At 40.4% G+C, this 13,007-nt stretch overlaps 2 protein-coding genes across 2 annotated transcripts; one reads left to right on the top strand and one right to left on the bottom strand.

The window, feature by feature from the left end:
- Positions 1–3,464: 3,464 nt before the first annotated feature.
- On the top strand, positions 3,465–4,347 carry LOC4330788 (uncharacterized). The gene has a single exon (XM_015768790.3). It carries the CDS (start codon positions 3,550–3,552, stop codon positions 4,108–4,110), a length of 561 nt encoding a protein of 186 aa, XP_015624276.1. The 5' UTR covers positions 3,465–3,549; the 3' UTR covers positions 4,111–4,347.
- Positions 4,348–5,869: 1,522 nt separating this feature from the next.
- LOC4330787 (uncharacterized) lies at positions 5,870–12,971 on the bottom strand. Its single transcript, XM_015771634.2, has 14 exons — positions 12,520–12,971; positions 11,787–11,863; positions 10,951–11,109; positions 10,506–10,719; positions 10,343–10,429; positions 10,117–10,256; positions 9,818–9,898; positions 9,266–9,330; positions 8,884–9,059; positions 7,936–8,066; positions 7,753–7,840; positions 7,394–7,607; positions 6,966–7,072; positions 5,870–6,822 (listed from the first exon to the last, which is right to left on the bottom strand). The coding sequence occupies exons 1-14, from the start codon at positions 12,685–12,687 to the stop codon at positions 6,325–6,327; spliced, it is 2,205 nt and encodes a 734-aa protein (XP_015627120.1). The 5' UTR covers positions 12,688–12,971; the 3' UTR covers positions 5,870–6,324.
- Positions 12,972–13,007: the final 36 nt, after the last annotated feature.

The raw sequence follows: 13,007 nt of genomic DNA, 5'->3' as shown, positions 1-13,007 counted from the left end.
TGGTAGTAGGTTAAGGTGTGTTTCGTACTCCATCTTTTCAACCTCTATTCTCTTTTTTCATTAGCACGCTTTTCAAACTATAAACAAAGTGTGTTTTAAAAGATACTTTAAAAAACATATAAATTTATTTTCCAAAGTTTTTAAGCTAATATTTAAATAAGTATACACTAATGAGCTATCTTCTTTTTTTTGAGGGAAGACCATTTTTACAGGAGAAACATACAGCCTGAAAATAAAATTAGACCTTATCCAGTTATCCTGTAGACATTTTTTTCGAGGTTATCCTGCAGACCCCTTTTTTTTCGAGGTTAATCTTGTTGACATTGAAAGACAGCATACATTTTGAGTTGCTAAACAAGTGGTCCGAGTGCAAAACTTGCCCTGCTCATGCTCAAGCTGTGAAGAAATTTCCAACCAAATCAGCAAAGCATGGCTTCGTACGTTCCTCGTCCGCGCAAAATCCTGTATAGATATCATTGAAGTTTCATCACAAATTCCTGAAACGAGTAGCACAAGACAAACTTTGTTCCGCCTTTGTCATTTGAATTCAGACCACCGGTCCAGCCGTCCAGCACGAAACCATGGGCCTCGTCTTCCGCTTCCTTTGAACCCGGAGCCTGACCACGTCTCTACTTCAGAAAACATCAGGGCCTCCCTCCTCTCTCTTTCACGTGACAGCAGCCGAGACGAGGGGGTACGAGACTCGATCGCATCGAAGAATTCTTCGCCGTTTTTCGCGGCTGCTTCGCGGCCTCCTCCTCCTTCGCTGTCGCCTCACCGACGCCTTGGTCTCCAGTCCATGGCTTTGCGTGCTTGGAGTGACGTAAAGATGCCGGCTCGATCTGTAAACAACGACCCGTTCGTACCATCTTGCGTTTGTATCTTCCCCCCACCAAAAGTGAATTTTATTTTATAGTATGGGTTTCTCCAGGCTTTTTAGCCTATCCTGCTTTTTTTTCCTTTTTCCAATAGCTGGTTGCCACCTGCGAGTGTTGCAACTTCGCCTGGAAATGTACACCCACTTTGCTTTGATTTTCCATTTTTCCAGCATGTTGATCAGTTGATGCTTCTCACTGCAGAGTGCCAAAAACTATGATATGTTTTGGTAGTGGTCTAGCTTTAGCTCTAGCTTCTTTTTTTTTTTCTTGCTAAAATTCACTCAAACGGTTTAAAATTTATCCAAAAAAAAATCAAGCTGACTAGATTATAGCGCGCTAACAAAATAAATTAGAGATGTGAAGATGTGTTTAACTTACTTTGTAACTCCACTCCATATCTAACTCCTAAAGTTAAAATTTAGTATTCATTCAATGTTAAAAAAATCAATCTAGGATATAATATGATATGATATATTCAGATTCATTGTTCTATAATATATCATATCATATCCTAAGTTATAACAGTGAGAATAATTGGAACCCGGACAAAAGGTGTGTTTGGTTGCTGGCCACACTTTACCATAGCCAAGGTTAGGCAAATTGTGGCAACCATAAAAACATGGTGCATTATTGCTAGTCACTAAGTGTGGCAAAATTGATAAGAAAATGGAGTCAAGTGTGGCAAAATTGGTAAGAAAATAGAGTCCATGACGTGTGAGACATGCTATTGATAAAATGTGGCAATTTATAACTGTGACAGTAAACCAAACACATGTCTAACAAATTATGGTGGTAAAAACATGATGTGGCAAAGTGTGACCATGGATCAAACACCTCCAAGATACAATGAAATTAAGCTACATCTTACATGAAGTGCTCGCCCGGTGGTGCACGGTGCACCAATTAATCCCAGGGAGAAGGGTCACTTAGCTCCTCTGTATTAAAATTTATTATATGTGCTTGGCATGTTAATTTTCTATGGTTTTCCTCCAGAGCTCTACTATTAGTATATTGTTTCCGCCACCAAATCCACACAGAAGTTTCAGCTGCCGGCAGGTGTGACAGCACGCAAACAACTCCAAATACAGGGCAGCCACCAGACTTCCCATACATCATTACAAAAGGTCAAAGCCTCAAAAGGAAAGGAACCCAACGAAAGAGAGAATGAAGCGAAATTCCCCGCCGTGGCACCGAAGGAATTTATCGATCCATCACCAAAAGTCACCCACTCATCCCAGATTCAGGATCGGAAGCTTCCAAAAAGTCCCCATTACACAAAACAAAACACGAGATAAATTGCAAAAGAAAATGAAGAAAAAAAAAACAGGATCAGAAAAGTTAGCGAAAAAAAAAGGGAGTGGATTCTAATCCTCGTATACCCTTTCCTTTTAAATTCGATGCAAATAGTTGTGTAAAATTCTGAAAAAAATTGACAATGTAGAGTATAATGATACCTACTAGTCCACCAAAATTCAAGTTCAAATTTAATCTACACATCGAGAAACAAAAAAGACAAATTTAGATATAAACAGTACGCTCCTATTCATACGCTGAATTTGTCTTTTTTATATCTCGACGTGTGAGTTGAGTTTGGACTTAAGATTTTGTGGAGATGTATATATGTGTTATATGAATGTTGTCAAATTTTTTTAGAATTTTTCATAACCGTTTAGATGGTTTTTAAGCAAATGAGAGAACGTCCCCTCGAGTAATTAGAATAGTTTCAAAAAAAAAACAATCAAGGCAAAACCGTACTAGTAAAGTACTACTGCTGCTGCGACGACGAAGGGTAGTTCACATTTCTGGTTGAGTGTCCGATCACGATGACGGTTTTCGCGAAACTGTAACACATTTTAATTGAATTTTGATCAAATTTACTGCTTTAAATTTGAATTCCTGGGAAACCATTTATAATTTCACTCAAAATCTGCTTTCGTCCCATGTCAAAACCCCCGAAGCCCAAAATCGAGAAAACACTTTTAATCACCTAGGTGGACATTCACCCATTTGTTGCATGTCAACTAAATGGGTTTGAAAAAAATTCAAAAAATTTGACAAGATAGATTTATATGTAATATATCACCCCACAAATATGTAAGTTTGATTTGTTATTTTTGTTACAACTTATAAAAGTTAAATTTTAAGTTGTATGTTTGTGTAGTGATATATTATATATCAATCTATCTTGTAATTTTTTTAAAAATTTTTTATAATCATTTAGTTGACATGCACTTAATAAGTGGACATCCACTCGATTGTTTAGAATCCACCTTCCCAAAATCGACCAATTTTCGATCGGTTTTCGTCGAAAACGTGAAACAGCCCGCCCCCGTACGCACGCACACGCCGCCAACCCGGACCCAGCCAGCTCCCGCTCCACACCGCACCGGCACCGCGACCGCAGCCAGGCAGCCAGCCCAGCCGAGGCGCGAGCGCAACGCGGGAAAAAGTCCAACGACACCACCACCCCGGATCGCATTGCAATCCCGCCACAACTCGCGTGCAAGTGCAACATCCGCGAAGCTCCCCGCGCGCGCGAGCCCAACCACCCGCGTATATGTGCACCCGCCCCCACACAGCGACGTCGCCTAGCTGCTGCACGAGCGGATGAGCCGATAATAATAGACGAGCGCGCGGGCGGCAAATCGATCGGCATCCTAGGATTCTTGGCATGGCGATGGGGAGGAAGAACAAGGCGGCGGAGGGTGCGAGGTGCCGGCGGCACCGGCAGCGTGGCGGCGGCGGCGGCGGCGGCGGCGCGGGGGTCTGCGCGCCCTGCCTGCGGGAGCGCCTGTCCCACCTGATGTCCGCCTCGGCGTCGGCGTCGGCGTCGCTGCCGTCCGTCGTGCGCGGCGAGGAGGAGGAGGCGTCGTCCTGCTGCTCGTCGTCGAGTGAGGCGTCCAGCGACGCTTCGTCGTCGGCCGCGTCAGGGTCCAGCAGCCCGTGGGCGGCGCGGTTCCACCGGGAGATGGTGGCGGCCGGCGGCCGCGGCGGCGGGAGGCTGTCGCTTCTGATGAGGAACGAGCGGGTGTTGCTGGACAGCGACGAGGTGGCGAGCGTGGTGAGGCGGATGCGGGAGAGGCGGCGGCAGGCGAGGAGCTTCTGGGCGAAGCTGCTGCACGCGACGGTGGGCGGAGGCGGAGGCAAGAAGGAGGGGTGCTCGATGGCGCACTCCAAGACGCTGGACCAGGAGAGGAGCACCACGGCGGCGGCCAAGTGGATCCTTTTCTGAGGCCGTGCAAATGCATATGCATGCATGCAGCGAAGCGATGATGTCAAGATGATGAGATCGTCAGCGTGCGTCGCTGTAAATTCTTCTTGGCTTTCTAGTTTGGTTGGAACTTGGAAAAGTAGATTTGTTGATGCGGTTTTCTCTTTGGTTGTTTTGGTTCATTTCTTTGTTTGATTTTGGTCTATCCTGTACAGGCCGGTTTGAAGCAAAATGACAGTGATCGACATTCTTTGGTTAGCTCTTGCTGCTGTGTATAGCAAAAAAATGTTTCTGAATATTGTGGCTATTTGTTAACCTGCTTATACATACGACTGTTACGCCTGCACCATTATAGATCATGGACCTGAAGTTAATCATAGCTGATAAGCAAATACCAAAAGTAATTTGTAGAATTTCTATGCATGCATCCTTTACGATTTAGAATCCAATGCTACAATGTAAAGAAAAAAAACTACAAAAACAACTATAATATTAAATTTTTTTACAACAACTTATAAGTACGTGTAAACGATAGGGGCTGAATTTCCTGATGTTTGATTTACAACTTTCAAATGTATATAAGTGCCCCCATAGTTTCGCTTATGCTTATCCGTACCGCTTATTGCCAAAAAAATATATAGATAAAACTTTTAGGGTCCCTTTGAAAAATATTTCTGTAAGAATTTCATAGGGTTCAAATCCTATAGAAAATTTTCCTATTTGACCCTTTTATACAAAGGATTGGAGTTTTCCAAATCCAATGAAATCCATATGAAATGACTGATTGTATATAGATTTTGGAAAAAAAAAACTTAGCAAGAGTATCAACCTCTTAGAAAATTTTCTCCGAGTCTCTCTTTTATCTGATTCCTATGTTTTTCATATGATCTAATCAAATGGTGATTAATCCCTGTATTTTGTATTCATCTATTTTATATTTATATTTCTGTCAGAATTATGTGTTTTTCATATTCCTCCTTTTTTTTTTATTCCCGCGATTTAAAGAGACCCTTATATGTGCGTTCTTAGTGATTAAAAAACAAATGGTATAAAATAAACTCTGATAAGAAAACCATAAGATCTACTTTCAAATTAAGTTTTAAAAATTTAAATTTTGACTTGTAATGAATAAGCATAAACGAAACAATGAGACTGTAGATATATCTTCCGGCTAGTGTGAAATGATGTTTCTTGAGAATGATTTCAGATAGGCATCTATTGTAGGAGTATATATATATATATATACTGGTATTTTTCCCAAAAGTTTGAGCATATCAGCTGAAGTGTATTCCTCATTGTCATCATCCCTTGAGAATATTATTTTTCTTATTTATATCATATAATTTTATATAAGAATAATCCAACCGTACAGATATATAGAACAAAATATTTTTGGCTTTTCTTGTTGTGTTCTTCTAATGGCTGCTATATTTTTCATCATGCAATGGATTTGCTTCCCTACTCATCCCATGAAACTGTTCAGGTGGTCCAACCAATAGCAGTAAATGCGCAATTTTCTCTTATCTATGATCGTTTCTTCAAAGATTTACATCAGACAACAGCTAAAATCATATATATTATTCTAAGCCATAAAGCAAGTCACCCTGTCCAGATCCACAAAAGAATTGGTAATCAACAGACAGCCCGCATCAGTACTTCAGCAGTATATGGTGCAATTTTTACGGCTTGCCTGTGCCGTGCGACGAGAACCAAACAGGGAAGAACTAGTAAAAATGCATTCCTTCGATCATTGCAGCAACACAGCATGCACGCGTTTTAGTTTCAGTAGACAAGACAAATGGAATTTCCACCACACAAAAACATTTGTGTGTACTTCTTTTTCAGTTAATACATTATATTCGTGATTTTTTTCCAAGACATTTTACACTCGTCAGCTTCGACTCACTACATCCTCTCCATTACCAAAGTGTTACAAAAACATGTTAACAATGTACTGTATGTGTAGAGCAGAAAAGTCCCATAATCTCATGATCTCTTGTTTGGAGAATCTGCTGTCCTTTCTGCACACGTAGGGCAGAACCTGTCATCATCATGTCATCCTTTTATCTTTGCAGCTTTCCAGATGGGCAGGCGTCCTGACTCCTGAGCTTCCAAGAAGGCCACCTCCATCATCTAATCTATACATCCTGTATCTTCTGTTCTGCATCTAATGCTACCAAATCGTTTTAATTTCTGAGCTTGCATATTCTAACTTCTAAAAGAATATATCATAACCTATCTTGTTGATCCTGGGAATGTAGGATCCATGTCACCAGTATTGTCATCATCATCGTCAAGGTAATCCACAGGCATATCTGCAGGACGTCGTTTTAATTTTTGGAAGATTTCATCAAGTGATTCGGGCGAAGAGACATTTGAATGTGGAGCAAATCCTGGGTCTTGGCGCAAAGGAATGAATTTTTTGGAACCCATGTTTGCTTTGAAGTTCTGAAAACCAATCTTCATCGTTGCCCATGTTTGGGAAATTCCAGCTGATGAGCCCACGGGTGCACCAGTATTGGACCACTGTTCAGAACTCCCTTCCTCAAGCAAAGATACAGAAGTTGAAGAAATTTCCTTTTTTGCTGGCTTCACTGCCTGTCTGCTCTGTTCTCTGATAGCTGAATACTTGGTAGCAATAGTTTCTCTGTTGTTAGCATATTTGGATTGACCTACTCTTCCGTCAGCTCTAGAGGAAGTAGCTCCTGATTTCATCTCCAGTGTATTTTCAACCTGTGTACAACATGTAGATAAAAGAATGGAAAGGAGAAATGCCAGTAAGTGACACGGCAAAAGATAATTCAGCCAGAAACAATAGGAAGCTGAAAAATAGAATAACACAAGCTTGTGAATGCAGAGTAAGCATCCTTACGCACCAATGGCACCTTTCCAGATTCAACATCTGTGTTGACATTATTGAAATTTCTTGCCAATGGGATAACCTGCTCGCCTACTTTACATCCTTGTTCAATCCAAGACCTCTCTGCGGGAGAAGTGCATAAATCACTTCAGCGGAACATGCTTTTCAGAGAACCAAAGGGAGTACTTGCACCAGATTTTTCAGTGTTTATACAAAGAGATTGGTGATAGTGATAGGATAAGCCACTAATTTCAATAATGAACAAGGATGTATACTGAATGGTGACATACACATTGTGTTTAGTTTGAGAAGAAATAAGAAAAGTCCCAGTGTGTACGGAAGGGGCAAGCAGTAAGAAGAATAAGAACAAAACAAAGGCTAGTATATGATCTAAAGAGAAAGAAAGGGCTGGAATCCACCCAGACAAATCTAGTCAGTCGTTACCTTTCTGCAGAATGATCATTCCAGACGGATCAAAACCATCCATATTTTCTTCCTCACGCTGGAATTTGAACCTTTTCCAGCTTCCGAAAAAGTTAATCAAACGCCCAAAGAAATTACTTGCAACCAATAGTGTATAAACAACCATAAATAATGGATATATCCTGTTGAAGCCTCTTCCAAAGAAAGGAACGGCATCATCGATGTTTCCCATTCTCTACAACACAAGGTCCATTCAAAGATTATCAGGTACAAGATATCATGGTAATAAAGAAAAAAGGGGTAGACCATTTCCTTTTCAATGTTAACTACCAACACCTTTAAATAGCAAACGAATATCAGAAGAACTGCACAACTTTTACCTTCTCAAAAGTAGTTTTGGCATCACCACCAAGTCGAATGAGATTCAGGAAGTTATAAGAAATAGGAGGTGCATATCTTGCAACCATTCTGCAGAATAGCATTTGGTACAAAGTGTAGAATGAGTGAACAGCTTTGGTAAAGGAATCAAGTCAAGTATGAAAAGGAAAACATAGAAAACTTACGAGCAGATCATAAGCAAGCTGACAGAACTGGTTTGTCTCGGAGTCAGAGAATAAAACATTAACATCCCAATCTGAAACAGTGAGTAGTAAGTGCAAATGCACATATACATCAAAGGGACAAATGCAGCAACCTGTAAACAAATGAAAAGTTTGTGAATCATCACAGACAATATAGATATCATACAGCAATTGTACAATCGTGTGACAAGACAGGGGCAATTCATTTGTTCGAAGGGAAATATATCCTGTATAAAAACAATGGAGAAATAGAATAGCATGCTTTGATACAAAGATTGTGGAAGTCTCTGACACTATGGGCCAACCTTAGCAAATTTTGGTGAAGTTGCCAAAAAGTGGCTACATTTAGTTTGCTGCCAAATTTTGGTAACTATATAAGAAATCCTGTCAAAATTTTAGTAAGTTGCCAAAATTTTGACAACTATGCCAAAATTTTGGCAATGCCAAATTTTGGTAAGGTTTTTTTGGCATCAAAGTGAACAGGCCCTATATTTGTTTGTACTACAAATTTTTCCCCTGGTACTAAATTTACGAGTGTTTTAAGTAACCAATAGAGAGAAGTACACAGAATTGGTGTAGTATATACTAAGTACCTAAGTAATCACAAGTACTCCCTCTATCCAAAAATATAAGGCGTATTTTGTTTCATTTGACCAACAATTACTCATTAGAATATAATTTTTGTGGCATAAAATTTGATACTATTAGATTCATATTCAAAAGTACTTATTATAATAATGCTTTTGTCTCACATAAATTAACAATTGTTAGTTGCCTTGCCCTAACAAAACAAAATACGCCTTATACCTTTGGACGATGGGAGTAACACACTACAGTAAGCATTACAGAAAGTTAGGACTAGATAACAGAACTGCCCTGTACAGTGGACGTGAGGCTAAGACAATTTACATGAAGCACCCAATTTCTTACCTGAACCAAAACCTCCTGTTTCCCTACGGACTTGACAAGAATGGAGAAAAGGGACAAATCAACACCACTTGGCAGCAGAGTGGCTTCAGCCAGCAGTATAGCAGCTGACATACAGCCAAGAACAATAGCAAATCCTTTCTGAAGCTGCTTCCTCAGAACACAGCGCCAAATGAACTCTGGCAACACAAAAAAGTATTACGGAGTCAATCCCATCGATTACTTATCAGCCATAAGCAGTAAATTGAATTTACTAAGAATCTTCGAACAATGAAATATTCTAACTAAGAACATTGCATCTCTGAATTCATTGTAAGCCATTTTGACTAGTAAATAAATAAGGACAAAACCGGTGCAAAAAAGTTAGTATAGGTCAAAGAAATACCCATTGTGTCCAAAAGGGAACCCAGTGTGCCCGGTCGACTTTCCCTAAAACTTGACACAAATTTCCTGTTTAGGGGAAAAAAAGAAATTAAGGTCATACTGCTTGTGGTCTGATCTCTCATCAGACAAATATAATTGATTGTTAAAACAAATCAAGATTTTTAAATCAAATCATTGAAGCATATTGTATAGTCAAGTCGACAAACATAAGCATCTACAGCAACAAGAGCCCACCAAATCAAGTTTTTTTTTGGCTAATACCAGTGTAGATTACAATTATAATAACCAAGAATAATGTAACCAAACCTTTGCAGAACAATTGAAATTTTCTGTTTGTACACAATTTCCCCTTTTCCTGTTTAACCAACCAACTAAACCTTCTTCGGCACAAGGGGCATATCACTTAGCATCACTTATACCAGACAATTGACAAGTGCAATATCCTTGTGGCATTGCAAACCCCTAAAGGTAGATGCTCAGTTTATGGGAGTATGGGACATAAGTATTCAATTAGAGCATATAGCATAGTGCAGTAACATATAAATGAACTCACCATCCATTTGCGTCACGTCGTTCATAATTTTTAATGGTGTCTTCTAGTTCAAGGGCTTCCATGACATAAGTCATATATTCACTGTAAAATCACACCAATGAAGTATAAAACTATCAGTTAATGGCAAGTTGGCAACAATGGCACAACTTCAATGTTGTGCATTCTAAACAAATAAGATTTATGGTATTTGAAATATCCATATAACTTGCATTTGTCATACTTGACATTAGTAAAAGAAATGTGAAATTGTGGAGGGCAGCTATTATCATCCAGTTAACCAGTAGTTTATGAAATTATACCTTTTACACCTGTAGTACTCCTCGTGAGCCCTCCTAAGTTGACGTCGAAGTGTGGCCATTGTTTTATCATCTGTATCATAGTCCATATCATTTTCACCTAATCTTCCACCAGAAGGCTTAAAAGATGGATCCTCCCGCAGCTGAAATGGACAGAATCACAAATTGTTGCATCTAATTGCAAAATTTTAGGTTCAACATTAAGTAGTGCTTTTGATTGCATTAGTACCATCTGAGCCAACATTTTGTCAATAATATCCATATAAGGCCTCAAAAGGTCACGCTTTGACATTTGATTAGAAGTGGCTTGAGCAACCTGTAAAAAGAATAACAATTAAGAAAATTGCTGCAAGTACAACATCACTATTTCTTTTTTAAAAAAAAATACTTACAACAATTGCATTTGAATATTCTTGATGAGCATTATCAAGCTTGACAGCCATCTTTGCTACTCTATGAGAAAGTACTTTTTGTCGGTGAGTCCAGTCTGCATTTTTCCAAATGTTTCGAGGGATTTCACTCAAACCAAAACCAAGAAGGAATGCACCAGTGACCAGCCCAAAAGTATTTGAACATGCCATTGCAAAGCCCACAATACCACCATCCCTGCCAAAATTTTTGTTGCAGATAAAGAGATCGGGTTTTACAGAATAAAAGTTTAAATGAAAGCAGTTATCTCAAGAAGTAATCTCAACGACTCAGGGCAAGACAAATGTTTTTGTTGGGAACAGTAGTAGTATTCTTGGTAGCTAATGATAGCTTCAAGATATTACAAGGCTAAATTTATATATCAAATGGGTCATAGAACAGGGACAATAAGTGGAGGTTAGAACGTACCATGCTCTATGCATCACTAGAAGCAATATGAGTCCAAAGAGGCCAATGGCCCCCACAATAGAATAAAAGAGCAGGTTCATATGAATACTAGTCTTCAGCCTTTCTTTAACAGTGAAATCTCCAGCATCTTCATAGCCTTGAATAGTAGGTACTACAGCCCTGTTTAGGGATACATGTTATGGATATTGTTTAGAGAAATAAAGCAAATGCATGTTTAGAGAAAATAAACATAAACGCTCTTCTGAAATATAAACACCATTGCAAGCTATAGAACAATATTAGTACACCCAGCATCTATATAGTCTAGAATTCTAGAAATGCTAACACAAACTAATGCATAACTAAATTACTAGCCAAGAAAGACCATGGATTGTCCTACTGCAAATAGTATAAGCCACTGTACAGGAACAGCATGAGCTTAAGTACTATGAAATATCAAACAGGCAATATATCACAGGAGAAGGCACTCAAAGAAGGGTTATTCAAGCATTCTATTGACAGACCATGCAGTAGAACTGCAACACACTCAATAATTTTTCAAGTATGGACTTAGTTTAGTTAAAAATCAAACAAATTGCATTGATACCAAAGGAATGATATTCTAAATCACTGCTCTGGCAGCAGAAAAATAAGAAGCATATCAAAAGAAAGGAATCATGCGTTTTGAATATTTGGTAATAGTGCTAACATATCATTCTAAGAAACAACCTATTGTATAATGGCATTCACATCAATAACTGTTGCAGATGGCTGTGAGGATCAGAAGCATCACAACCATGGAACAAATGGTGCAAGACATGTTGATACTTGATAGTGATAAATTAATGACAGCATACCATGTTAGGATAAATGTGCTCCAATACGACCAACTCCAAAAGAAGCCGATGCCACCTTTCTCACGGCCAGTTAATGTCTGCAAGTTGTTATGTAAAAGTTCAGACCAAATGAATTCACAAAATCATCTTCTAGCCTAGTGATCAGATAAAGTCCCCGTAGAGACTGAAATATTTGTTGCCAGGATATATATGTCGTTTATTAGTGTTTTAATTTTTAAAACACAGACGTCAAAAGTAAACTTGTCTCTCTGCAAACTGTTCCTCTAGTAAGAGTTTGTATGACGTCATCAACATAACAATGGCGACAAGGACTAGCTGTCGGTAGTCAAGTAGTGCACAGGGAAACTTCTCCAAGGCTAATTGGGGTCAGGAAAGCCATATGCACTTCTCTATAGTTCCGAATTGCCTCAGATTCATCGTTTATGATGCATTCGTTAGAACTATGTAATGAACTAGTGGCCTCTCTGATAGACGACAGGTTGAACCTATTCATCAGACCTCATTCCGGTGACCAACACCAACAATTTAAATGCGTGATTCAACAAAAAATCTCTCGTCGAACACCCCAAACACCATGCCCTAATATGCTCGAATCATAGAACCTAATTCGCAACAGTACTAAAACATGCAATCAGCTCAGCCCGGAGCGGATCTAACCACACCGGCATAGAAATTGTTGGGGGGAATCCATACACGGACGAGGAACGCGATCCAGAGGGGTGGGTGATCTAACCGTCCAGATGTCGGCGGGGACGAGGATGATGAAGGAGAGGGAGCAGAACCAGGCGTAGCCGACGGTGGCGATGACGTAGCGCGGCACGCCTGGGCCGGCGAAGTAGCGGAGCGTGACGGTGACCATGCCCAGCGTCAGGGGCAGCGATATCAGGTAGAACACCCACATCTCGCCGCCCTCCGCTTCGCCTCGCCTCGCCTCGCCGCCGGGGCCGCGGCCGGAGGAGATGGCGGAGCTGCGGGTGGAGCCGGGGCCGGTGCCGAAGCTTCTTCTCCGGCGTCGCACGCAAGCGCGAGGCCGCGTGGGTGAGGAGGTGGAGGCTGCGAGATCGGCGCCCTGGTTTGTCTCTCGGAGAAGTGGAGGCGCACGCACACGGCGAGGCGACGCGGGGAGGGGAAGGAGAAGGGGGAAGATGGTGGTGGGCTCGCCGTGCCTAACCGAGATCGTTTGTTAGAAAGTGGAAATGTCGGTCCGAGGGGAGTAATACG

This window comes from Oryza sativa, chromosome 2 (genome assembly GCF_034140825.1).
Source record: "Oryza sativa Japonica Group chromosome 2, ASM3414082v1".
Classification (NCBI taxonomy): Eukaryota; Viridiplantae; Streptophyta; class Magnoliopsida; order Poales; family Poaceae; genus Oryza; species Oryza sativa.
This window is presented reverse-complemented; position numbering and strand designations above follow the sequence as displayed.

What these genes read in the sequence shown, in the direction of transcription:
- LOC4330788 (XM_015768790.3), top strand. Translation starts at nt 3,550, where the DNA reads ATGGCGATGGGGAGGAAGAACAAGGCGGCGGAGGGTGCGAGGTGCCGG.
- LOC4330787 (XM_015771634.2), bottom strand. Translation starts at nt 12,687, where the DNA reads ATGTGGGTGTTCTACCTGATATCGCTGCCCCTGACGCTGGGCATGGTC. An exon ending in AATATTCAAATGCAATTGTT is followed by an intron (nt 10,430 to 10,505) that starts GTAAGTATTTTT and finishes TTCTTTTTACAG; the next exon opens with GTTGCTCAAGCCACTTCTAA. An exon ending in AACAGGAGGTTTTGGTTCAG is followed by an intron (nt 8,067 to 8,883) that starts GTAAGAAATTGG and finishes ATTTGTTTACAG; the next exon opens with GTTGCTGCATTTGTCCCTTT.